This window comes from Podarcis melisellensis, assembly GCF_964234715.1.
Source record: "Podarcis melisellensis genome assembly, chromosome: 8".
NCBI lineage: Eukaryota > Metazoa > Chordata > Lepidosauria > Squamata > Lacertidae > Podarcis > Podarcis melisellensis.
Window position 1 is genome coordinate 53,668,051 of NC_138540.1, and position 25,760 is coordinate 53,693,810.

Below are 25,760 nucleotides of genomic sequence, written 5' to 3' on the forward strand. Positions count from 1 at the left end.
TGGTTGGTTTGTCTGAATAGGGCAACTTCAGACTGTGGCTTATGATGCTGGCTTTGAATAAACCACAAGCCTACCAGTAGCCCCAGATTGACTTTCAATACAATTTTCTCCCATGCCACGCTCACCTATGACTTCAGGTGTGGGGCAGGTACTGCTGTGGCTCTAGAGCAGACTTTCTCAACCTGTGCGTCCCCAAATGTTGTTGACCTACAACTCCCATCACTCCTAGCTAGCAAGGCCAGAGCTCAGGGATGATGGGAGTTGTAGTCCAACAACATCTGGAGACCCACAGGTTGAGAACCGCTGCTCTAGAGAAACAATTGGGAGCATTACCATGATCTGCCACTTGTTCCTTTTAGCTCCCAAATGCAGACGATCCTTGACTCGCTTTCATTGCTGAATTGAAATTCAATGTCAAATACAAGCCCTCCTTTTGGAAGGGTAAGTGGCAGAATATTCTTCTGCGGAATAAACTTCCTCTGCAGTCCCAATTTTAATTAAATTTGGGGCTGGAAAGTATCCAGAGTGTACTATGAGTGCTCTTTGATTCTTCATTTGAAGGTGGTTCACAGATGGTGTGGCAGTTTTGGATTCAGCCCTCGGGGCCGGATCTAGTTCCTGACCCCTGAAATAAACTATAGTTCAAACTGCCTTTAACAGCCTTATCAAATCTGCAACCTTTTGCTTGCAAAGCAAGTGCTTTCCCATAAAACTCTGGCCTGTACCATCATTACATTTACGATTGTTTAGTTATACATGACCAGTCACTAGCAAATAGATTATGTATAATCATTGCTGTTTTGTCCTGCAGGTGCCATGGTTCAGAACAGAGTGAGAATACTGGGAAAGAAGAGCTGAACATACAGCATAAATTGATTATATAGGCTAACTGGAAAAAAATTAACCTGTCTCTGAGGTGACTAAAGGGGAATAATGGTGATTTTGCGCCGGGCTCGGCCGCCTGCTTCCGCCCCAACCAGCAATGAATCTTGACTCGCTCTCGCTGGCCTTGTCTCAAATCAGCTACCTGGTGGACAATTTAACCAAGAAAAACTACAGAGCCAGCCAGCAGGAAATACAGCATGTAAGTCAATAACTAATGCCATTTAAAAAAAAGAAATGAAAAGGGTATCCACAACTTAGTTTGTACTGTTTATATTCCCTTTTCTCACTGCTTGATTGGTTTAGTTGCTAGAACAACCTTCCCCAACCTGGTAATCTCCAGATGTTGTGGATTACAGCTTTGACCACAGACCATGTTAACTGGTTGATGTGATTTGTAGTGCAAAACACCACAGACCACTAAGTTCTTACTATATTTTGCTTGCTGGGAGTTGACAATTGTTAAGTTTATTAAATTCTAAGTAGTTTTATATCTTATTTATCCTGTTGTTTCATCTTTTTTGTTGTTGTTTGTACCTGAATTGATTTACAACATTGACTTTAATTACTCGGTGGTCCTGTAGAGTTATTGCTCATTTTCATGTTTATAACAGAGTTCTTTGGAGTATTTAAAATCAGCCTGTCCTGACCTTCTTGCAATGTCTTGTAGTAATTTAATGCAAAATTAAATTGGCAATACTTAGTTCATTCTAGGGTGAATTTATTGCAAGTGTTATTACAGTTTGTTTTCCTTATTAAATGAAAATTGTTCATTCAAGCTTGTATTTTTCATAGTTACAAAAGTAGTTGCCTCTTTCTTTTTGTTGTCTCGAGGTCTGCATTCCTTTTTTGAATGTTTAGATTTTAAAAAAAGGGAAAAAAAGAATTGAGGCTGGTACTGGTGGTAGAAATGATGGTGAAAACAGTGAAGTGAACCTTCAGGTTTGCAGTTTCCTGCCCAGTGTGGCTAGTAATGTCATTTAATTCTCAACCTGGATGAGATGTGAAAAAGTAAATGTGGAAGAAGTGTAGCATGAAGTATAGTGACCTGAAGAACAATTACTTCAGGGCAACATCTTTGTGGCAACCATATGCCCACGTTGTTGCTGCCCTAGTTTTTCTGCAAACCTTTGAAGCTGGCAGAGGGTTTTTGGTTAACGGTGTGTTCTGGTCTTCTTCACTTGAAGGGTCTTATACTCAGTACTACTTAGAAGTATGCTACTTTGATCCTTGTTTACATCCAACTTTCAAATGCCTTTTAACTTTTGTGTTTAAGGTCTTTAAATAACTGATTCTTTTGTAAAGTTTTAAATTTTCATTTTATAGTGTATATAATATGGAGAACAATTATAGACCAAAATTAAAACATGAAAAACCTATACAATATGCACGTAGGAGGGGGAAATAAGACTTTAATATTGCAAGCAGACAATAAGCAATGCAAAAAAAGAATTTGAGGATGACAGCTGCTAAAAACAAAAATCAACAACTACAAAATACTTCAGTAGTTAGAGACCATCTAGGGAGACAGCTGGACCTTTGAACAGTAAAGGAGTCAAAAGCTGTCTAAAGGAAGAAAAGGTGAATGCAGAGAAGCTGAATGAATTCACAGCAGAAGATATAAGGGAAACCCCTGTGCTTCAACTCACGCTTGCTCTTTCTTCATTGACAAAATAAGCTGTTGCATCTTCTTTAAAAGAAGCTACAAGTTGGCCCAGCCTGGATCCAGATGATATTAACTATAGGCCAGTGGCTAATGTTTCCTTATCGGTTTATTGCAGTGCACTCTATGGGATTCCCCTTGAAGATGGTTTGGAAGCTGCAACTGGTACATAATATAGGAGCTAGCTAGGTTACTGCTGGGTGTTTCTGTCAGGGCTCACCTTACGCTGGTCCTGAAAGATTTTGTGCTGGTTGCCAATTTGCTGCTGAGCCCAGTCTTAAGATGATAATATAAAAAGCCCCAAACAACTGAATACTAGTGACAAATGAGAGGGCTGCCACCCAGAGTGGCTGGAGAAGCCCGGCCAGATGGGTGGGGTATAAGTAATAAATTATTATTATTATTATTATTATTATTATTATTATTATTATTATTATTATTTATCTCCCTTCTGGGGTGTGTCATTGTAACATTTTCAGTGTCAAGTTAAGACATGCTTCTTTACCAAGCCTTTCAGGCAAGTGGATGCTTTCCCTTCTGCTGTATTGCTGCACTCCTGTTTTGTTGCTCTTGTGATTTTGTTTAGTTTTCTGAATTTAGCTTAGGATTTTAATGAACTATATATTGTTTTCAACTGATATTTTGTATAAAATTTCCATGTCCATTTGGTGATGTGTGGGGCTGTAAGTATTTTTTTAAAAAGAAAATTGTAAATAAATCCTTCCTCACAAGGTGATCAAGAGAGTAGGGGCCTGCTCATTCTAATTATTCTTAGATGAATCTGATTATCTAGAACGTGGTCGGAAACCTCTGACCCTCCAGCTGAACTACAACTCCCGTCAGTCCCAGTAAGCATGGCTAGTGGCCAGGGTCAGGGATGATGGGAGTTGTAGTTCAGCAACATCTGGAGCGTCACAGTTCCCTGCACCTGCTTTGATACGAAGTAAACAAGCTGTGACTTGTTTGCTTGTCTGCGAGGTGAGTCATGGTCTGTTAAATAACATTAACCACAGTTTATGTGCAAACACAGCCAATATGTGATTCATTGCACACACATTATCAAAAGACAGCACTGGCAAAAAGCTGCTTTCTCTTCTTCTGCTGCTCAGTAATAAGCTTCCAGTGTCCTTTATGAAGCTTTAGGCAGGGAAAAAATATTTGAGAGGTGCTTTATCAGATTGTAGGGACGCGGGTGGCGCTGTGGGTTAAACCACAGAGCCTAGGACTTTCCGATCAAAAGGTTGGCGGTTCGAATCCCCGCAACGGGGTTAGCTCCCGTTGTTCGGTCCCTGCTCCTGCCAACCTAGCAGTTCGAAAGCACGTCAAAGTGCAAGTAGATAAATAGGTACCACTCTGGCTGGAAGGTAAACGGCATTTCCATGTGCTGCTCTGGTTCGCCAGAAGCGGCTTAGTCATGCGGGCCACATGGCCCAGAAGCTGTACGCCAGCTCCCTCGGCCAATAAAGCGAGATGAGCATCCAACTCGGCCAATAAAGCGAGATGAGTCACGACTGGACCTAATGGTCAGGGGTCCCTTTACCTTTAAGACAGCCTCCATTTAGGCTGATCTTTGCTGGCAGATGGGAAATGGAACCTTGTTGATTCTCCTGGAGCTCTCAGTAGTGTTCAGTGCCATTAATAATAATGTCCTTTCAGTTCAGCTGTCTGGTTTAAGTTTGGGAGGTACTGCTTGATGCTTGTTCTGCAGAGTTCTATTCATCTGCCCACACTGTTTAACATCTTGATGAAACCATTGAGAAAGAGCATCTGAAGATTTGTTTGAAGGTGTCACTTCAAGATGATACTCAGCTTTATATTTGTTGCTCATCACATGCAAGTGAGGCTGTGCACGCTGCTTGGGCATGGCAATGAACTGGATGAACTCTTAAAAACAGAGGTTCAGGGTGGAATTGAACATCACACTATGATGAATGTCCCTATTAGTACAAGCAATGCAGCTTGCCAGATGGAATGATCCTCCTCCTCCTTCCTGTGCACTGTTTTGGGGATTCTTCTGACCTCCCCTTGCAGCCAATTTTGGGGGTAGTGGAAGGAGGAGAGCAAGGAAAGCCCTGTTGTGCAAGTGGAAGCCCTCTTGCCCATAGTCACAGAAGATTAGAGGTATTGATTGGTTCAGGGTGGTCCATTGCATGACCTAAGGGCCACATGCAGCCCTTGAGGCTTTTTTTGGCAGCCCTCTGCAACATTTGACACAGACCCACCCCATTCTTCACACTGCCTTCCCAAAGCTGTTTAAGTGAGGAGCTGGGCTTTGGGAAGGAAGACTGAGGGCTGTAACCATGTCTTAAGAGTCCTCCCACCTCCTTCCCAAAGCTGGGAAAGAGCTAACAAGGCTTTGGGAAGGAGGTGGGAGAACTGTAGGACCCTTATAGAGCTTCATGCCTCCTTTCCAAAGCCTGGCGTCTCACTTAGGCAGCTTTATGAAGGCAGTGTGAAGGCTGGCGGGAGGGGGGGCATCAAATTTGGCCATGCTCCCATGTGTGCAACAAGGCAGTGTGCAGCCCATGGGCTCTGTCAAATTACCATTGCTGCCCACTTGGTATGAAAAATTGGCCTGCCCTATTTGGTTGGTTTATCTATTCAGGTGAATAGTATTCAGCCTGTTCTAGATGGTGTTCTACTCTCCCTAAAGGATCAGGTGTCCAACTGGGGGTGCTTATTGATCCAGCACTGGAGGCTCAAATGATCTTACAACTCAAATTACCTATTCTCAGCTTTGGTGGATACACCAGCTTTGACCTTGCCTGAGTGGTGATACCTTGGCCACAATTGCCCATCCTCTGTTGACTTCCCGTTTAGACTATTGCACTGCATTGTATGTGGGACTGCCTGTAAAAATGGTCCAATAACTGTGGTTGGTTCAGAACAGGAGTTAAAAGGTTTTAACTAAGACTGTGCAGTTTGATCATATTGTGCCTGTGCTTTGTTCAGCTGCGCTGGTTCTCCATCTGTTTCCGGGGCTAATTTAAAAGTGCTGGTTTATAAATGGCAAGCTGTGTACCTACCTGAACCTTAAGATCTTTTGGAGGCCCTGCTCCTGGTGCCCCCACCAAAATAAGTGAGGGCGGTAATCTTTCAGTTGTGATACCCTGCTTATGAGACAGCCATCTCTGGGAGGCTTGTATTATCCCATTCATGTGGTCCTTTGGCCACCAGGTAAAATCTTTTGTTTCACTCAGGCCTTCTGAAAGAGTGGTGTGGTTTGGGCCTCTCAATTTTTAAAATATTGTTTTAAAATATTCAGTTGCCTTCTTGTTATATTTATGCTGCTTTTGGTCGTAGAACTTTCTTTGTATTAAAATAGCTTTTATATTTAATATAAGTAACCCAGATAAATGACAAATCTTCGATTCTGGACTCAACAGGAATTACCTCAATTATATGCATACTCTGCAATATACTGTATTTAGGTTGCTTTTTTATTTTCTTTTGCTTAGTGCTAACATGCTCTACTTTAAAAGCAAGCAGATTTTCTGTTTATTCAAGAGTAATTTAAATTATATCCCTTTTCATTTTTAGAAAGTGGTTCTAAGCCCTCCCTATTTTTCTGGGTCATTGGCCCATTTGAAGACTGCTAGGGTCACTTGCTGCTGTACTTGCTTCCCCCTTCAGTCTGGCTTGTCATGTTGCCTGACAAACCACGAACATTAAAGTTCATTTTTGGCTTGCCACTTTAGTTTTTTTTGGGGGGGGGGGGAAACCAACTAAGAGCCCAGGTTCGGGTGACATCAGAAGTCAGACGCTGTGGTATTTGAGCAGTGTTTACCACCACACTGTTCAGTCATGTTAAACCAAAACTTGTTTAAACTGTAGTTTAATGTGACTTGGACACTCTGTGAGTTTCCCTTATTTTCTCCTTTTTGCTACTAGCATGGACCCTGCCAGAAAGCTGTGTGGCTACTGCTCCTTAAGAGTGCAGCTGAAAGTGGTAGAAACACTCCGTTAGAACATGGTGCTGATAAACATCAAGGTTGAAGGTCGATCCCCATAAGGAACAGCTGCATATTCTTGTGTTGCAGGGGGTTGGACTAGATGGTCCTCAGGGTCCCTTCCAATTCTACAGTTCTGTGATTCTATGTAGTTACAAATGCTATGGTACCTCGCTTCAGCTCTTTCGTTTTTCTTGCAACTAGATTGTGAATCGGCACGGCCCTGAGGCAGACAGGCATTTACTACGCTGTCTATTCTCGCATGTGGATTTCAGTGGCGATGGTAAAAGTAGCGGTAAAGATTTCCACCAGGTAAATTTTGTCCTTAAAGAATTTCTTGATTTTTAATTTTTACATTTTTTTTATTCTACGATGCTTCCATCTTGTAGTGACTTACAAAATTCATTGTGAAAATACATACAGTAAAAGCAGCATTGAAACTACTACTAAAACATCATACATATGGATACATTTAAAACAGGCAGCAGGTTTACAACAGAACACTTCTTATAAAAGTCCCATAGCTCATTGATAGAGCACAAGCTTTTCATATAAAATGCTCCAGAGGCATCTCCAGGCAGGTATGCCAAGCACTCCTGCCTGAAATCCTACAAAGGTGCCTGCCAGTCAGTCTATAAAAATGAGTTAGATGCACCAGTGGCTTGACTCTGTATAAGACAGGTTCCTGTGTTCCTAAGTTTTTTTAAAAATAGCTTGATTTTCTGTCCAGCAGTTAGTTCAAAAACTTCCTAAAACATTGTTTTTGTTACCCTGTAGAAATCTGGAAGGGAGTCAGGTAAGCACATCTTTCTGGGAGAGTTTAAAAGAGGCTTTACTCCAGAGAAGACCTGTGCTTTTTTCAGATTGGCTTAGCCCACTTAGGAGTACAAAAGTTGCATAGAAGTGCCATATCTGAATGCCAAGTCTGTGTATGTGTTGTATTTGAACTGTTTCATATATGTGTTAATTGTTGGTATGATTAATTGCTTCAGGAGGCTTCATAGGAAGCTATTCATAAATGGAAATAACTGTATCCCCGAGTACTTCTGAAGTGGCTTGTAAATGTAAATAATCCCAACACATTTTAGATTTGTGAACTTCAGGAAATGTTAAAATAGAAGAGTTGAGCTACTTTTGAATACTGCTGTTCCTAAGGTCTTGTGTGATGGAACTTCATTTTTCTCAAGCTTTGAATGACTTAGTAACTGAGTTCAGTAACTTGAATTTTAGTCACAAGTTTAGTCACAAGTCAAGTCACTTGTTTGGCTTGTCTCTGTAAAATATTTCTTAATATTAGCTTCTATTTTGTTACTATGGATACAGTATTCAGATGATGTTTGTTGTGCTGGGCATAATCAGTAATGACGAAGAATTGTGAATTGCATTCACCTTCTTGAAAGACTAACCAAAATAGTTTAATCTGCCATCTCATCTTTATGATATCAAAATATTTGTCAAACGTATCCTATAGTAAGAAGACGGTTTGAAGTACTTTAATGGGTGTATATATTATGCTTACAGAAACAAAATCCTGGTAATATCTGGTAACTAGATCATAGGTGCCTCCCCCAAAACAACCAAAACTTTTGCTACAGCTGTCTCCTTTCTTTTCAGACGCAGTTTCTGATCCAGGAGTGTGCATCATTGATTACAAAGCCAAATTTTATTTCGACGCTGTCCTATGCTATTGAAAATCCATTGCATTATCAAAAGGTTTGTATGCAGTTTTAAAGTGCTCTTAACAAGAATGTTAAATAAAAACCTATTAAGGTGTCAGTGAGCTAATTTTACAAAATGTACACCTATGTTCATTATTACAAAGGAGTTTTTAAGATTTACATCATGTAAATTCTGTACTCATAAAATATCCAGGTAATTGCCTTATTTTACATTTCTTTGCTCTGCAACATCCACTCCTCATTAGGGCTTCTGTAGCAATTTACAGAACTTTGTATGCTGGAATTGGAGAATACTGGTAGTTTGGCAACAAATGAGATACTATCTTCAGAGAAGTTGGAAAGTACCACTAATGAGCAGAAGTTGATTTTATTTTTTTCTGTAGAGGAACTTATGACACAGAGAATCTTTTTCTTGGTACAGTATTCTGTTAAACTGTAAACATAAGCATCTCATATATAAAACTTTTTTCTTTCAGAGTCTTAAGCCGTCACCCCATCTATTCACTCAGCTGAGCAAAGTTATCAAATTAAGCAAGGTTCAAGAGGTGGGTTAAGTCCATAGATTTATCTTCCATGAAGTAGTCTGATTCCCTTTTAGTCTGACCATTAAAAATGTTGGCCATCATTGCATGCTTTTTATGTGAAGAAATGCCTCCTTTTGTCCAAACTGAATATCTCAACATTCAGCTTCATTGTCTGACTCTGACTTCTGGTATTATGAATGAGAAATGAATATTTGTCCAGTGACTTTTTCAACAGCATGCATAATTTTATAGACCTCTATCATGTCCTTACCACCACCTCACACCCACCCCCCAACTAGCCCCAGTCATTGAAACTCTTTCTCACTGGGGAGTTCCTTCAGTTGATCATGCTACTTGCCCTTTTCTGCACCTTTTGTAGCTCTACAATATGCTTTTTGAGGTGTGGTGAACAGAATTCTACACGCTACTCTGAACACAGGCAAATCATTGATTTGCGTAAAGGCACTATGATAGTGATAGTTTTAATAATTATTTCCTTTCTAATTGTACCCATGAAATCTGCTGTTTTCATTTTTTTGTAAATAATTTTTTATTAATTTTATAATTTGTAACTTCAACAATTATTCTTCATAAAAAACAAACAATAACAACAGAATATAAACAAAAGCATAAAACATTAACACTTATCAATATATAATCTGCTGTTTTCAGAACAGCTGCACTCTACACCAGTATTTTCATCAAACTGTCCATCACAACCCCCAATATCTTTTTCCTGGTCACTCTCAGTTTGGATCTCATCAGTGGTTTTTTATAGGCTTTTGTTTATCACTTTTCACTTCTTTTATGCTGAACTGCATTTCCTTTTAAAATGTCCAGTCACCCAGTTTGGAGAAGACCTTTTGGAGCACCATTTTGTTTTAATGCCCTGAATAATTTGACGTTGGCTCTGAACTTGGCTACCTAAATATAGATCATTTATAAACAAAATTAAAAGCACTGGCCCCAATAGGAATCTTATGGAGGGACTGACATCCTGACAGAATCTGAGGAAGGTTAACAGCTGGTAGTGCTCTTGGAAATGTTCCAACCATATTAAATAAGGTGTGGCATTAGTCACAATGATTTCCTGTCCATCTTGCTTTAGAGTAGCAGCGCTGCCAAGAATGTCATCCTCCAATTCCTAATCCACCTTATGGGCATCCATAGTGGGTTTTTTTTAAACTCTCAGTGGGATGAGGAAAGTTGTGGGGAGGACAGTAGAGTTCAGCTCTGGTGTTTGTCTTTGCCAGTCTAGTTGCCAGACAGCTGGACTATGTATGTGATAGGTGATAATGCAGTTCTTTCTTCTATTTGTAGGTTATTTTTGGCCTTGCTTTGCTAAACTCCTTCAACCCAGATCTACGAGGTTTTGGTAAGATAAATTTGTATAGTATTATAGACACACATACCATATTTTACTTCAGTTTTAGTATAATCTGATACCTGAGTTGTCTGTAGGAGACTTAGTTTTCATCCTTCTCCTGGATCTAGTTGCTTAAGTTGTAGAATCCAAGGGCCAGAAGGGACCACAGTACAAGGTCCAGTTAACTCATTCAGGGATCATCCTTGTAGTTGCCTCCACTGATGTTTGGAGGGAGGGGAAACACCCCAGATCTTGAAAATCTTGCCTGATCTTTGTGGCTAATAGAATGTTCTGAAGACATAAGATACAGCTCTCCTTGAGCACTTACAGAAAGGGAAGACAACATGGGAACCATATGTAAGCTGTTCTGAGCTCACAATATAAATCTAATACAACACACCCACCCAAAAAATCTTAAGAGGTAATTAAGAAATATGAAATCTGCTTCCTTATGTCAGTTCTGTCGACCTGGACTCTGAAAGTAGTTGATCTGCGGGTCACTGATCCAAAATATTCCCTTCTTTCTTAATTAAATGAGGTAACTACAGCAACAATTTTTCCATTAATCTGAGTTTCCTAGAGCCACTTGTTAGTCCTGTTTGAAGTATATTTGGAAGTAAAAATTCTTAGGGTGTAATAGAGGTTATAGCTGGATCACCATTAGAATTTGAGTAGAGTCATGATAGGGCGGGCAAGTTTTAGGTGCAACCTAAGCAGGAAAAAGTGAAATTGGTGAAAAAGCCAAGCATGTATGCCCGGAGAAGTACCAGCTTCCACTTCTCCTTTCTTGTGCTTGTACCAAACAGTGTAAGGAAATGCAAGGTGGCATCAAGTGAGGTTGCATTCCAAGGCAGGGTGGTGCTGAGTTATTCTGACTGGTTGTTCTAGTATGCAACTGTCTATATACTGTCACACTTATTGTGTGACGATCAGAGCAGTTGGCAAGTGCTGTTGATAAACCAGAAGAGCAGATGCATAAACTTTTTTAAAAAGCAATTTAGTTAACTGCTTTCGGTTTCTCTCTCTCTCTCTCTCTCTCAAAGCTGCTCAGTTTATTAAACAGAAACTTCCTGATCTTCTGCGTTCATACATTGACGCAGACGTCAGTGGAAATCAAGAAGGTGGCTTCCAAGATATTGCAATAGAGGTCTTGCACCTCCTCCTATCCCATCTTCTTTTTGGACAGAAGGGAGCCTTTGGGGTTGGACAGGAACAGATTGACGCTTTTCTCAAAACATTACGTAGAGGCAAGTATTGTATTTGATACATCTATTTGAAACCCATTTCTAAAAGGAATAGATTTTTGTGGGGGGTAAACATTTGGGTGGTAATCTAGAAAAGAAACGAGGATCCTGAAACGATTATCTTAATGCAGATCCTTATAGGATTGTCTGCACAGTATGTCTTTCAGATACTATAATTGGTAGAAGTTTGGCTATCACAGCTTTAGAACCACCAAGGGTATTATTGTTGGCACTCCATTTAGAAATGGGATGGGGTTTGGTATAAATTGATGCTTTCCACCCCTCTGAAATTTTGGCCTGGGCTTCTCTGGTCCTACTATCTTAGCCTTCCCCTTCCCTTTCCTGTCTAAACTTGTGGCAGTTTCAAGGTGCTTTGGAATGTTGCTGTTACAATCCAGAGGATGTAATGGAGGCAGTACTGTGAGGCCCAGTTTGCACAACATAGTAAACCATAGTTTACTGTGCACACACCTTAATGGGCTATAATCATGACTTGTTGAGAGCAAAGTGAACCATAATTGCTGGTTTGGTCATAATATTAAGCCCTGGGATAATTGTTTGCTTCCTCCCAGCATGTGTGGGAAGGAGCAGAGGGGCCAAGCGAGACATGTTCATGGTAAAGCATTAAGTATGACTTACCATGGTATGCAACTAAGGTCATATAGTATCTAAATAGCTGAAATGTCACAGTAGGACAGTAAGTAGGCCAAAAGTTGGGGTATAAAATAAATTGCTTTCTGTGTCTCTGAATTCCAAGACAGTGATCATAAACACCTTTTAATTCAAAACTCCTTTGGTCATAACATGATTTTCACAATATGTAACAAATGATTATTGGGGTTCTGTGTTGGTCATTGGTTCTTCTGAAATACTAAAATACTCTGGGATCTCAGATTTTCCCCAGGAACGTTGCCCTGTGGTGCTTGCACCACTCCTATACCCTGAAAAACGGGACATTCTAATGGACAGGATCCTGCCTGATTCTGGAGGGATAGCAAAAACAATGATGGAGAGCTCTCTTGCAGACTTCATGCAGGAAGTTGGCTATGGCTTTTGTACAAGGTATGTAGATAAATTCACTGAAATTTGGAGTTGATCTCCTGACTCTTAAGTCATACTTTGAATATCCCCATTGAAATGAAAGGGCAAGTTAAGTCAGTTGAGAAGGCTGTTGGAGGTCGCAGGACAGCTATTCAGCTGCAAATAAAACTTTTAGTGTGTTTTAAGTGCAATATACAATGTCACACTAGGTGGCGATAGTGAGCCTCATGGAAAATTCAATGTATTTTTAAAAACGCTTTTTTAAAAAGTATTTTCAGAATGGTTTTTATATACACGTAGATTCCACCCTAGTCCAGCTTAATGTACTAACTTGAGTATCAGTAATACTCCCTAAAATAGACATACTTGATAGAAAACAATTATATACTAAGTTTTGTGGAGGTCATTGTGACTTACCTTTTTAGTGTGGAGGAATGTCGCAACATCATCACTCAGTTTGGTGTGGGAGAGGTCACTGCTGCCCAGGTTGCCAGAGTTTTGGGAATGATGGCTCGAACACACTCAGGATTGGCAGACGGCATTCCTTTGCAGGTGAGTGTCCTCTGTGTTGAGAGGTGTTGTAACTGAATATAACTTAAACAGAACTACTGAATGATGTTTACACAGAAGATTTTGGAGCCGCTTAATTCCTATGATCTTGAGCAACAAGCATGACTGAAAGGTTAAATGACTTCCAGCACTTCAGCATTTTATGCCAAATGCTGTTTAACAGCTCTGTGTAACCTGTTGGTGGTGGTGGGATTATAAGGGGACTTGGAAGTGCTGTGTCATAATATCCAACTCTGTTTCTCTGTACCATCTTAATTCAGTGTGGCTGTGCAAGAAATGAACTGGTGCCTGGGTGCAGTGATGGGCTAGAGGGTGGCCAATAAACTGAGCTTGAAAGATGGAGGTTCTCCGGGTGGGCAGGAAATAGGTCAGTAGGGTGGGGTTGCGCTAAATCCATTGTTGTTACTCAAGGCTCAAGTGGCTTCAGTGGATAGGAGTGCCTTCTGCCAGCTTCATTTGATATGACAGCTGTGGTCGTTCCTGGATCATGATAGATTGGCCATGATAGTTCATACACCACCCAATTGGATTGCTGCAGTGTGCCCTGCTTGTGGCTTTTCTTAAGGCATGTCTGGAAGTTGCTGCTGGTGCAGAATGCTGTAACAAGGTTGCAGGAGGGAGAATAATTTTGACAACACCGTTGCTGAAAGGACTGCACTGGCTTCTGGTATGCTACTGAGCCAAGTTTAAGGGATTGTGGAAAAACTTGGGTCAGATTATCTAAGTCTCCCTTAACATGTGCCCCTGCCTGGTTGCGCCGTTCCTCGGGAGAGATAATCATAATAGTACTCCATGCTCCTGCTTTTTGTCCAATGTTCACAAAAAAGGGGTTTTGTTTTTAATTCTGTTTCTTACTGTTTGCTCATAAAGCCTTCCCCTCTATTTTATTGTTAAGGGACAAGCTTGACAGTGCATTATAGAATACAGTTTAAGTATTGCTGATCTGCAGTAATAAATGTGTTGCAATCGTAAAATTCAAACTCCACTCTGTCACTTGATCTACTAAATCCATCTACACAACCGACGTCACAGGAATTCTAAACCTACATGCTTAATTTACAGTCCATCTCTGCTCCTGGAAGTGGAATTTGGAGTGATGGAAGAGATAAAAATGATGGAACACAGTCCCATACCTGGAATGTGGAGGTTCTGATTGACGTGCTTAAAGAGCTGGTATGTTGATCGCAATCTGACCTTTTGAAGAAAAACTGAATGCCAGAAACTTAAGGGTTGTTTCATGTATGATAGATTTCCTGTAAGGATGTCACTTCTGTGAAAGAAACTGCATATGTTTGGTTATGTTTGAGCATGTATATATTTTGCCATTTGTGTATAGCTGGAAATGCTGAATGGTGGGTTCTGCTGCATTTGGTTGTAAAACATGTAGGTTAAACTTAGAAAAACTGATCAACAGTATTAAAAGGGAAGCTCTGTATACTGTATGTGTGGCTATTGGAGAAGACAAGCAAACATGATTTTAACCAGAGATGATTATAACCAGAGAGAGGTTCATTTGGTACTAGATTGTCATCACTGTAACTAGGTCCCTGATGAACTGACAAGTCACTATTTTCTCAAAGGTCAACTGAGGATGACATAGCATGTGTGTTTTGAACAGCTATTCCTATGCATGATTAGCATTAGTGCAGTGTCCCCTTGTTTGGCTCCATGCTTACATTGCAAATGATGTAAGATTTATTCTGCTTTGATCAGGACTTTGCAAGTGGTGCTGATTACAGATATGGTATCATTAAACCACACCTTTATTTGTTCTTTACTGGTGACAAATCCTTAGCAAGTATTTAGCAGTGTTTTAGTTCATTTAAGGGACACATATCCTCTGTTGTATTTAGTGTTTTTAAAATATATTTTCTATGTAGTACCCTGTTTTTAAAATGCTGTAAACTGCTCTGAGTGGTGCATAGGGACTAGAAAGATTGATAGACATTTCTGTGGGGGGGGGGAATATAAACACCTCATTCTGCATAATGCGTACAAGGACTCTTGAATGCTTGTGGGACCACTTTTTACATGATTACTAATTTTTTTAATGACTGACTTAAAATATATAATGACTATTCATCATTTTGACAACTCACATGAACCATATTAAAGGAAAAATTAACTGCAGAGTTATATTCACAGACTTACTATGGGGAATGTGCTAGAGTTCATGTTTTGCAAGTTGGAAGCCTGAGATTCAATCATTGGCAACTTTGCTTTAAAAATGGGTAAAGGGAATCGGGAAAACCCCATTTCCCCTCTGTGGTTGAGCTGTTGTCAAAAGTAGCAGTCAATATATGAGCTAGAGCTAGATGAGCTAATGTCCTGCATTACGAATTGTTTCTAAGTTGTATAAGGAGAAATGTGAAAGCATGCTCTTTATTTTTGCCTCCATAAGTTGCACCACTTTTTGTTTTACTCTTTGCAGAACCCAAATTTGAACTTCAAGGAAGTAACCTATGAACTTGACCACCCTGGATTTCAAATTCGTGATAGCAAAGGCTTACAGATTGTGGTATATGGTGTCCAGAGAGGGCTAGGGCTAGATGTCTTCCCAGTTGATCTCATATACAGACCTTGGAAACATGCAGAAGGACAGGTAAAAATCAAGGAGAAGATTTTTTTCATGCTTTCTCTCTCACTCACTACCGCCACATTGGTTAAAAAGGTAGAGGGACCCCTGGCCATTAGGTCCAGTCCAGTCACGGACGACCCTGGCTCATCTTGCTTTGCTGGCCAAGGGAGCTGGCGTACAGCTTCCGGGTCATGTAGCCAGCATGACTAAGCTGCTTCTGGCGTACCAGAGCAGCACCCAGAAATACCGTTTACCTTCCCACCAGAGTGTTACCTATTTATTTACTTGCACTTCGTGCTTTCGAACTGCTAGGTTGGCAGGAGCAGGGACCGAGCAACGGGAGCTCATAATTACCATAGAACCTTTAAAAAATGTTCTTTCAGTTTTTTGTTGAATTTTGGCTTTGGGGCTCACTAAGACAACAGTTGCTATCAAGATGTGATACATCCTTTAATACACTGCAATTACTGTAACAGGTAGTGATCAGACTATAGAAGACTGAATCTTAGAACTTTCAGAAAGTTATTTGGAAAAGCAATCATAATAGCATAAGTGTGAGAGGGAGGGGTGGTGATTGCTTAGGAGGAAGTGCATCAAGACAGTGTAACATGGATGTAGATATGAAATGTCTCTTACAGTTATGTAATTTTGTTGCAGCTCTCATTCATCCAGCATTCCCTCATTAATCCAGAGATCTTCTGTTTTGCTGACTACCCCTGCCATACTGTTGCCACGGATATTTTGAAAGCCCCTCCCGAGGATGACAATCGAGAAATTGCCACATGGTAAACAGTATTATTTTTCTTGGGAATATAGCTGCTTCAGCATTCTGAAATGATGAGCCAGAGTATTCATGGTTGATATCCCTTTCTTGCTTTTCTGACAGCCTTTTGGAAAAAGGTTTTGAGTCACCAAGTGCTTCTCACTTGAGAGGATGTGTGTGCAGCAGGGATGGCCCAGGGATTAGTTTAGCAGAGGGGTCACCCCCAGACACTGGCTGCATTTGCTAGTCTGTAAATAGTTGCATAGGTAATGAGAGCAACATGTTAAATTAGCCATGTGTATTAGGCTGCTGTGAACTAAACACTGATTATATTTTTGCTGTGGTCTGGTTTGTGAAGGTTGGATCTTGAATTCTAGGCAGGCCTTTGAACTGTTCTGACCACTCTGCATGCTGCTTGAAGGAAGTTGACTTTGATACCTATTTCCCCAAGTTTGGTTATTTCAAATATTGTCAAGCGTAACAGAATTTAGAATTACCTCATTTGATACCCATGTTAGCTTGGTGTAACAGACATCAAGCCAGAATCCTGTCAACTGATTCACAATATTGCATCCCCCCCCCCTTATTTGTTAGGAAGAGCCTGGACTTGATTGAGTCCCTGTTGCGGTTGGCAGAAGTTGGCCAGTATGAGCAAGTTAAGCAGCTCTTCAGCTTCCCTATCAAGCACTGTCCAGATATGTTGGTATTGGCATTACTACAGATCAACACTTCCTGGCATACTTTGCGGCATGAACTCATCTCCACACTTATGCCCATTTTTCTTGGCAACCATCCCAACTCTGCCATCATTCTGCATTATGCATGGCATGGGCAGGTAAGGGCATTACAATGGTTTTGTTTTGACAACAGAGTTTAAACTTGTCACTGTGTTATGCCCCTGAAAGAAGGGTGGGATAGAAATTTAATTGTTCTTTGCTCCATGAGAGTTGTCTTGGGTGTGAGGTGAATTTTGTTATGTACCTGTACTATTTTTCAACTGTGAAGCTGTCCAGACAGCTTGACCTCAGTATGAATATACTTATGACTTCCAGATGTCCCTCATTTTAATCTGACCCAGGAACAGAGAGGGGTCAGTCCTATATTAGTGTTTGGGTGGCCTGTAGCACAGCTGGATTGGAATAAACACTGAGGTAGAGACTGGCAGTAGCAACCTCCTGTTCCTGTCCCTCTCCTTTCCCTAGTTAAAAGTTGTTTCATGCAGCAGTTGCATGTGCACTCTGTCTCTTGGAGAGACAGCACATATGTGCTATTGCCCCCCCCCCCCGCCAAGTTAAATTGTTACAGACCCTGCATTTATATGTAATATGACAACCTGCAGTTCTGTAACCTCAGGAAATCATATACCTTGCCTACCTGACCATGGAAATAAATTGCTATGCTATTATGTATCAGCCACTTAATTGTTCTTCTTTTGTAGCTTGCCTCTGTAAATGCCTTTATGGAGAGATGGAGCATAAATGTGTTAAAAGTGGAGCCAATCTTTGACATCTCTGTTGTTATTACTGAAAGTTAAGGCAGTAAAGAGGAAAATGGGTTGGTGGTTTGATTTGTTATTGTAATCAGGCTCCATCACATTTGCTGGTGGAGCAAAACACAGGGCCAAGCTGGCTGTATGGTAGGGGCAAGTTGTGGAGGCCCAAGGGTTGGAGGAGCAAGGTACCTAGAACTGAAAGTGGGGGGAGAAATAAGCTGAAACCCTCTCTTCTACCTGCTACTTTCGTTCTCATTGAATTGGAACCTGTGATTTCAGTGTTACAGAGCAGTAAGGGACTTGCCATGTGCCGGTTTAATTGCTCTTTAAGAGCTAGATAATTTATGTAGTAATCTGAAATTCAGCTGATGTTTCCTTAGGGCCAGTCTCCTTCAATTCGCCAGCTCATCATGCATGCTATGGCAGAATGGTACATGCGAGGGGAACAGTATGACCAAGCAAAATTATCACGTATTCTAGACGTGGCCCAAGACTTGAAGGTGAGTTTGATTCTATATTTTAATTGTGTGGAAAGTGCTTTGACTTTAGTGTTGGGGTTGTGTGAGATGCAGGGTTTGGGAGTGGAGGAAAATAAGTATCACATCAGACGACATGTTTATTCTAAGGACAGGAAGAGGTTATGTGTAGGAAGAGAAACTCATCTCTTTGCTTAATATGAAGCTGTGTTGCTAAATTTGTGACTTGCTAAAGTAATTTTTTCCATCTGCAGAGTTACTAAGATCCTGAGCTGTAGTTTTCTTTTTTGTTTTTATGATCTTGCATTAGAGCAACTCCAGAGATTCTTAAAAACTTGCAAAGTGTCACTGCCGTTGTATGTTTGCCTTTCCTCTTCATCAAGAAAGTGTGCAAGATTTTGGTGGCATTGAATATCATAACTCTATAGCTTTTACTAGACACTACTGGGTCAGCATTCATGTTATAACTCCCAAGGAGCCCAGGGTGGCAATTTGGTTAAGTTTGGTTCAGCACTACTGAAGGCCCATAATTATTTGCTTATTTCAAGCAAGGTGTGTTGTCACCAGAAGGTATCAGTGTATTGCCTCAAGGTCCATGGCTATGCAACCTCTTTTTCTTTGGAGTTTGTACAAGAGCCCTTGCAATTGAAATGAATAGAAGTCATGTATAGTGTATATTCCTCTGAAATTTAATGGGCAGGATAATGTTGGGTTTCCAGCAGTGATAGGAGCTCAAACCACCCATAAAAACTGCTCTCCCAAGCAGCCAGGTGGTGAGGTAGGGGTTGGTTCTCCGGTCTTCCTCCAGTCTTGCACAGGCAGTTTCTAGGCCTGTTCCACCCAAGCATAGAAAGAGCTGTAACTGCTGAAGGAGGGAAGAGTGCGGATAATGCGCACAGCCCACCCAGCTTTAATGGCCATGAGGGTGGTGAGGATTACTGTCAACAGGGTGCCTGTCACCTATAGATCAGAAAATAGGGAGAGAAGAATTACTTATGTCACTTTGCTGTGAAACCTTCCACCCTCAATGGCTTTGCCTTGCCTGTGGTCTTCCATATATCCCCCCCCCCCTCAAATTCTTAGGTTGGAGGGGAAAGCAATGTGTCCAGTGTATTCTTCTCCCAGGAGGAGGAATTCCCACCCTGGAAGCTGCTTTGCTGGCTGCTGTCTCTGTCATGTTCTGTGTGACAGAAAAAAATGTTTGGAACTGAATAATATATAGATATGGTGGGTGTGGGTGTATGTGTGTAGGCTAATTCTAAGGGAAGCGTAGCCTGATACTTTGACTAGCAGTTTTCTAACTCTCTTTCTTTAGGCGTTGTCAATGCTGCTAAATGGTACTCCATTTGCCTTTGTTATTGACCTTGCTGCACTTGCCTCTCGACGGGAATACCTCAAACTAGACAAATGGCTCACAGATAAAATTCGGGAGCATGGGGTAAAGCAGGATTTTCTTAATTATTTTTGCAATTTTTTTGGTGGTAACAGTCACTTCTTTTTATAAAAAATGTTTCCCTGCAGTTTATAAAAATTGCTTTCAGCATGCACTCTTGAGTGATAATGTTGAACTAATACCCAGTATTTTCTATATCATAATTCTGTTAACATTCTTGAACTATTGTTAAGTGTGTGTATCCCACTGAAATTTGCACTTTTCCTTCCCTAGGAGCCTTTCATCCAAGCCTGTATGACTTTCCTAAAGAGAAGGTGCCCCTCTATCTTAGGTGGCCTTGCCCCAGAGAAAGACCAGCCCAAAAGTGCTCAGCTTCCTCCAGAGACACTGGCAACTATGCTGGCTTGCCTGCAGGCTTGTGCTGGGTAAGCAGATCATATCTTCTGGGATAGGCCGACAGTCTCATAAATAGTGGTTAAGAAGGTGAATTTACAAACTGGGAACTTGGCTATGAGCTCACTAGGTGACCTTTGTGAGCTGCCATTTCTCAGTCACCTTCTCATCCTCCAGATCCTCTGTAGCACTGGCCTGTCTGGCAAGGTTGGTGTAAAGTTTGTACTGTGTCTGTTTGGGGAGTGCTTTGAGCATTTTGGAAAAGTACTAAATAAATCCTGTGTAAGTCATTCTAGTTACATTGGGGCCATTATTAGGAAGTATAAACTCAGGGCTTTGGCAAATGCAGCCTTTGGACAGAGGGTTTTGCCTTTGCCAATGTTCAGTGCTGTGTAATGAGTAGGATTTTGTATGTTTAGGTTGTACTTAAAAGCATATGTAGAAGAGTTGGAGATAACCCCGTAGGGCCATTTGTCACTTGTCTCTGGAGTTTGTAATACCTTGTTAGTTGGTTGGCAAGTTTGTCCTTCAGTTAAATAAGGGGTCAATATATATATTGGCTGATCAGTTGAAACAAGCCAGGTGATAGTTTTTCTGGTCTTGGGAGGTTGGGGAGCTCTTTCCTCTGGTCTAGTTGGGACATTGTGTTCCAGGCAGTGCTAGTGCTATCCTAGTTCTAAAGACAGCTCTCTTAGCACCTAGATAAAAGGGGGGGGGGTTATTGGCAAGTAAAAATCATTTCTTCTCCCATTAGAAGTGTGTCTCAAGAGCTGTCAGAAACTATTCTAACCATGGTAGCCAACTGCAGCAATGTCATGAACAAAGCCAGGCAGCCACCACCTGGAGTTATGCCCAAAGGACGTCCACCAAGTGCTAGTAGCCTAGATGCCATCTCTCCTGTACAGGTACGTGGATGCTGATAGAAGCCAAAGTAGCATAATAATGGGAGGTGCCTTTTTATATGTCTCTAAACTTACTTTTTTATTCATAATCAAATGTAATTCAAACATATTAATTGAAACCTTGCAGTTTAAGCACCATCTTTGAACCTGACATGTCTTTTTCATGGCTTCTTGGGTCAAGCAATGGTGCTAGATTGTAAGGACTTGTTATAACTGGGGCTCCTCAGTTCTCAGCTGAGCTGCTCTTTTAAAAACAAGGCACATGCTAGTTGTTCACCACCACACACTGTCACTGCTTCTTCCAGGTTTAATAGGGAGGAAGACCTGGTTCTAGTAACTATATTCAGTGGTAGATATAATAGCCTTTCATGATTTACTTTCTAAAGATTTAATTTGGCACCATTCTGCAGACTAAAGATTAATTGAGCAGCTTTTCATTAATAAAAAGAAACTCTGTGATACTAACAAGCAAACAGTGACAGTAGCATTGTAAGGATTCTAAGCTTCTATAAGTTTCACAGAGCTTTTTGTAAAAGTTAACTCTTAAAGCTAAGTGGTTGCTTGGGCTCCAGAACAAACTATTACTGTGCAGACCAACCCCCAAAACCACAAGATGATGTCTAGTTTTAAAAAATTATACAGAAATACCTTGCAATGCATGCGTTTTGAAGGTGGAGGATGCCTAATGGGTCTGAAAGAGTAGTCCCAAAGTGTAAGGAATTGATGTGTGGTCTTAACTGATTTTAGCAAGGCTGATCTGAATGAAGATTGATTGATATAGAAAATAACCCCTTGTCTCTTTTTGAATATTGATTTTATCTTCAGATTGATCCACTTGCTGCTGGGATGGCATCTCTCAGCCTAGGTGGTTCAGCAGTTCCACACACACAGAGTATGCCAGGTTTTCCTCCAAACTTGAGTTCTGCTTTTAGTACTCCACAGTCACCAGCAAAAGCATTTCCACCACTTTCCACACAAAACCAGAATACACCTTTTAGTGGGATTGGCGGACTCTCTTCACAGCTTCCAGGTACTTTTGTGTAAAGGGGCTGGTGCTTATGGGAGGAATGTGGCTGCTTTTCCTATAATTCTGGCTGGGGGCAAGCACTTCAAATTGTATCCAACATAGCATACTCAGTGTAAACCCATTGAAACCAATGGACTGAAATTAGTTGTGTGAATTAATTTCAGTGGGCTGAATGGAAGTACCATGTTGGCACTATTCAGGGTGGGAACAGCAAAAAAGTTATAATGTCTGTCAGCACTTGTAAACATAACTGAAATGATAATTTTATTTTCCTCAGTAGGTGGTCTTACAACAGGTAGTCTGGGCATAGGAACTGGGGCCCTTGGCCTCCCTGCAGTGAATAATGACCCATTTGTGCCAAGAAAACTGAGTACATCAGGACTGAACCAGCCTACATTCCAGCAGAGTAAGATGAAACCTTGTAAGTGGTAATGTTGTCTGATTGTGAAGTGTGACTGTGGATGTGCGGTAAATGTGAGTTTTCCCTCTAGGGTGGGGGCTGGCAGCGGTCTCTAAGGAGCCTTCTTTGCCCTCCCCAATATCTAGCCTTTCTCCCAGGAATCTTGGAGCATCTTATGTTGCGCTTCCAGACAGTCTCCCATTCTTGTGGTGACTAAATTAAAACCTGCTTGGCTTTACCATGCTAATCATGCTCCCAGCTACTGATGCCAAAAGCTTAACCTTGTACAGTTGTAGGTTCCAAGTAATTTCAGGTTTAAACCAACACAGATCAAGTGGTTTATCAGGCTTCATGAACGAACAGCTTTCATGTGAGTACTTCATAGAATTATTCACAATTGTCCTCAAGACTAATCTTGTGATATTAGACTAGGAAAATGTCCCTCAGTTTGATGGGAAAGTGGCATTGTGTACATAGACTCTGCCACTTTTTAGTGACATTGCAATCTTGCCCAGAAATTGATTTTGGCCAGCTCATTGAATCTATGCTACTTTGTCTGTTAACCCTCGTTCACTCAAAGTGTACCTTTCGTGTCCTTTGGTGATTTTTTTCATCTTATGGGTGTTTGGGCTGTGGGGGTTGGGAAACTACTTTGAATCATGAAGATGACACATGGAATAGGCAGCATCTTTCAAATCTTGCTGCTGAATATTTCCCAGTAAACCAAACTGAGGCAATGGCCAGAAAATAGGTGAAAGATGTAGAAATATGCTAGCATTGGTATTAGGGTGGTGGTTTTTACAGGGTCAGCAAGGGGTTAGGTGGCCAGTTGAATGTGGAATGCTTGGTGTTTGGTGTCAGGAATAGATAAAAGGACTCTTCTGGGTAGGGAAGACTTAAGTAGCGAGAATGTACATCTACAGTTTGCAAGGCCATTATGTTTTGATAATCTTAGCTACCTGCAAACACCTTAATGTGAGCCTGTGGAACAGAGATGATTTCTAATCTCTTGCTTTGCCTGAAGAAGTTTGAAAGTGTACCTGCACATTAATGTTCAGCATGCTGTGAGTGCTTGTTGCATCCTGCCCAATACACTAATCTAGGGATGAATGATACTTTAATTCTGCAGTCATTCAGATTTGCTTTCCTGGCTTCCAGAATAATCGCTAATAAAGAACAAATGTGTTCTCATAACTAAACCAGCCCTTTCCAACTAAAATTTTTGGTCTATATGCAGTCCCACATATGTGTTACATGCCTGAGCTAAACACAATTGAGAACCCTTTAGAGCTGTGCCACATTTTGGTGATGCAGACCTCGTTCTTTTCTGCTCAGTGCCTTCTTGACTGCTGCTGCAGCTTTTGGAGCTTGCTTCCTCCCATTTATACCAGAACTTGGCCCTATTTTTCCTTGCTTTGCCAAGCTTCAGCTTTATTTTTTTCTTCTCTCCTAGTGTATCCTCTTTTTAGTTGTTTCACAGTTTCTTCTCCTCTCACACCTACAGCACAGCGAGCATTCTTCAAGAAATGCTGGGAAGATGGGTTTAATCTTCTATCTTTAGATGGAGGAAATGTTCCTGGGTGAACAACATTCTGTTGACTGTTGCCCAAGTTGTCATGAATTCATGGCAATAACCCTCTCTGCAATGCAGCAGTCTCCCATCGTGGAACTTCTTTCTTTCCTTATTGGGGTGGCTGTCCTCAACTTACTATGCTTCCTGCCTTGCTCTTGCCAATACTCTCCCCCCCCCCACAAGTTCTTTCTCCAACTCCAATCACAATGATCAAGATTATGTGCACTTGATCCTTTGTTGTGATACACCTTGATCTGATTTGTCCTGCCTGCTGAAGGTGGTCTTGGTGTTTCATCTTAACTGGAACTTAGTTCTTTTTATCTTGTACCCAAATCCCAACTCAACAACTTCCTTACTAGGTCTGCATGACTATCAGATTTTCTATAAAGTAGCTTGCTTGCTGTCGCTGTCAGTAATCTGTTCACATTTGACATAGGAAGTAACTACATTCACAGCCTTGCAACCTTGCTTTCTGTGAAATGGTTACCCCTTTGATGTGCAAGTTTGAGTGGATGCTGTCGTTGAAAGGACTGTACTTAACATATTGTTTTCCTGACAGTGCCTTTCCCACCCTGAGGTAAGACAGCTTGCTAGTCTCCATATGTGGGACCACACACTGATCATGAAGAAGAAAGATGGGTTGCTTATCTGTAACTGTAGCTCTTTGAGTGGTCATCTGTGCAGTCACACAGCTCACTTCTTTCTCCATCTGCTGATGCTCTTCTTTGGTCTCTTTTGGGCAGCCACATCCTGCTGGCAAGCACCTTGGTAGCTGAGACAGGGCATCTTGCCAAAACCTTTCCGTGTCTTATCTCTACAAGTTTGGTTTGCAAAGGCACACCAATCCATACATGTAACTGAACAGAGGACCACTCAAAGAACTACAGTGACAGGAAAGCGTCCTCTTTGAGCTCATAATATGAGTGAGACTTCATCATCATGAAATCTACTGAAATATTCCATGCTGCTTCTGTTCCCTTGGCATTGGATCTGTGATTATGAAATTAATACATTTTCCCTCCATTTTGTGTATTTATTTAATCAGTGTCTACTTTTTTCAACAGCTGACTTATCTCAGGTATGGCCAGAGGCAAATCAGCACTTTAGCAAAGAGATTGATGATGAAGCCAACAGCTATTTTCAGCGTATTTATAATCACCCACCGCATCCAACTATGTCTGTAGACGAGGTGAGCTGTGGGTAGTAATGGCATCTCTCTCAACTTGCCCTTCTTCCTTACTGTAGACTTTCTTTTCAGTCTTATGGAAAAATTGAGAAAGTAGGTACTTGCAACATTGCTTTTTGTTTGGTTGCAGTTTAAGGGAAATTTAAATTGTAAAATTCCAAAATGTATGTCCATACAGTTGCAGACAACTTTTGTGCAAGTGAAATTGGATGTTTAAAGTTGGGTCCAGTGGAAAGATACTATTCTGAAAGTTTTGTCTGCTTGTTATATGTCACAGTGGGGAAAAGTTATACTTCACTTTAATTTGATTTGTGCCTCTGTTGGGTGAACACTTCTCCTGAGGGGAGGGGGTTGTTCCTAAATCAACAAAGTGCTACTTAGCAAAGAAAGCGGCAGTTGCTGAGCCTTAAATGTCTGGGTGACCCAGTACACTAAATTGGATCAAATTAGAGTTTCCCCTTTTAGAATGCGTTTTTGACCACATTATAGGCAATATTAGGACACACTATTTAATGTTTTGTGCTTACGGTGTTACAATCATCAGAATATAAACATGCAAAACCTAGCATAATGACATAAACTTCAATGAATGGGGCCAGCTGCATGTAGCAAGTATTATTTGTTCTTAGTGTTCTGATTCAAGCATGTTAACTGGAGA

At 41.0% G+C, this 25,760-nt stretch overlaps 1 protein-coding gene across 7 annotated transcripts in view; it reads left to right on the forward strand.

The window, feature by feature from the left end:
• CNOT1 (CCR4-NOT transcription complex subunit 1) overlaps positions 1-25,760 on the forward strand; it is a 59,013-nt gene that overhangs the window by 5,286 nt on the left and 27,967 nt on the right. For 3 of the 7 annotated variants that reach the window (XM_081921080.1, XM_081921084.1, XM_081921081.1), the window contains exons 2-20: positions 812-1,084; positions 6,700-6,807; positions 8,110-8,208; positions 8,651-8,719; positions 10,019-10,073; positions 11,108-11,311; positions 12,202-12,370; positions 12,775-12,901; positions 13,982-14,092; positions 15,351-15,521; positions 16,155-16,282; positions 16,855-17,095; positions 18,133-18,252; positions 19,544-19,666; positions 19,895-20,046; positions 20,769-20,919; positions 21,742-21,946; positions 22,221-22,364; positions 24,981-25,105. In XM_081921080.1, the coding sequence (XP_081777206.1) occupies positions 983-1,084; positions 6,700-6,807; positions 8,110-8,208; positions 8,651-8,719; positions 10,019-10,073; positions 11,108-11,311; positions 12,202-12,370; positions 12,775-12,901; positions 13,982-14,092; positions 15,351-15,521; positions 16,155-16,282; positions 16,855-17,095; positions 18,133-18,252; positions 19,544-19,666; positions 19,895-20,046; positions 20,769-20,919; positions 21,742-21,946; positions 22,221-22,364; positions 24,981-25,105 (2,604 nt within the window). In that variant the 5' untranslated portion in view covers positions 812-982. The remainder of the gene's footprint in view (positions 1-811; positions 1,085-6,699; positions 6,808-8,109; positions 8,209-8,650; positions 8,720-10,018; positions 10,074-11,107; positions 11,312-12,201; positions 12,371-12,774; positions 12,902-13,981; positions 14,093-15,350; positions 15,522-16,154; positions 16,283-16,854; positions 17,096-18,132; positions 18,253-19,543; positions 19,667-19,894; positions 20,047-20,768; positions 20,920-21,741; positions 21,947-22,220; positions 22,365-24,980; positions 25,106-25,760) is intronic. The other 4 variants (XM_081921083.1, XM_081921085.1, XM_081921082.1 and 1 more) reach the window with 3 other exon arrangements.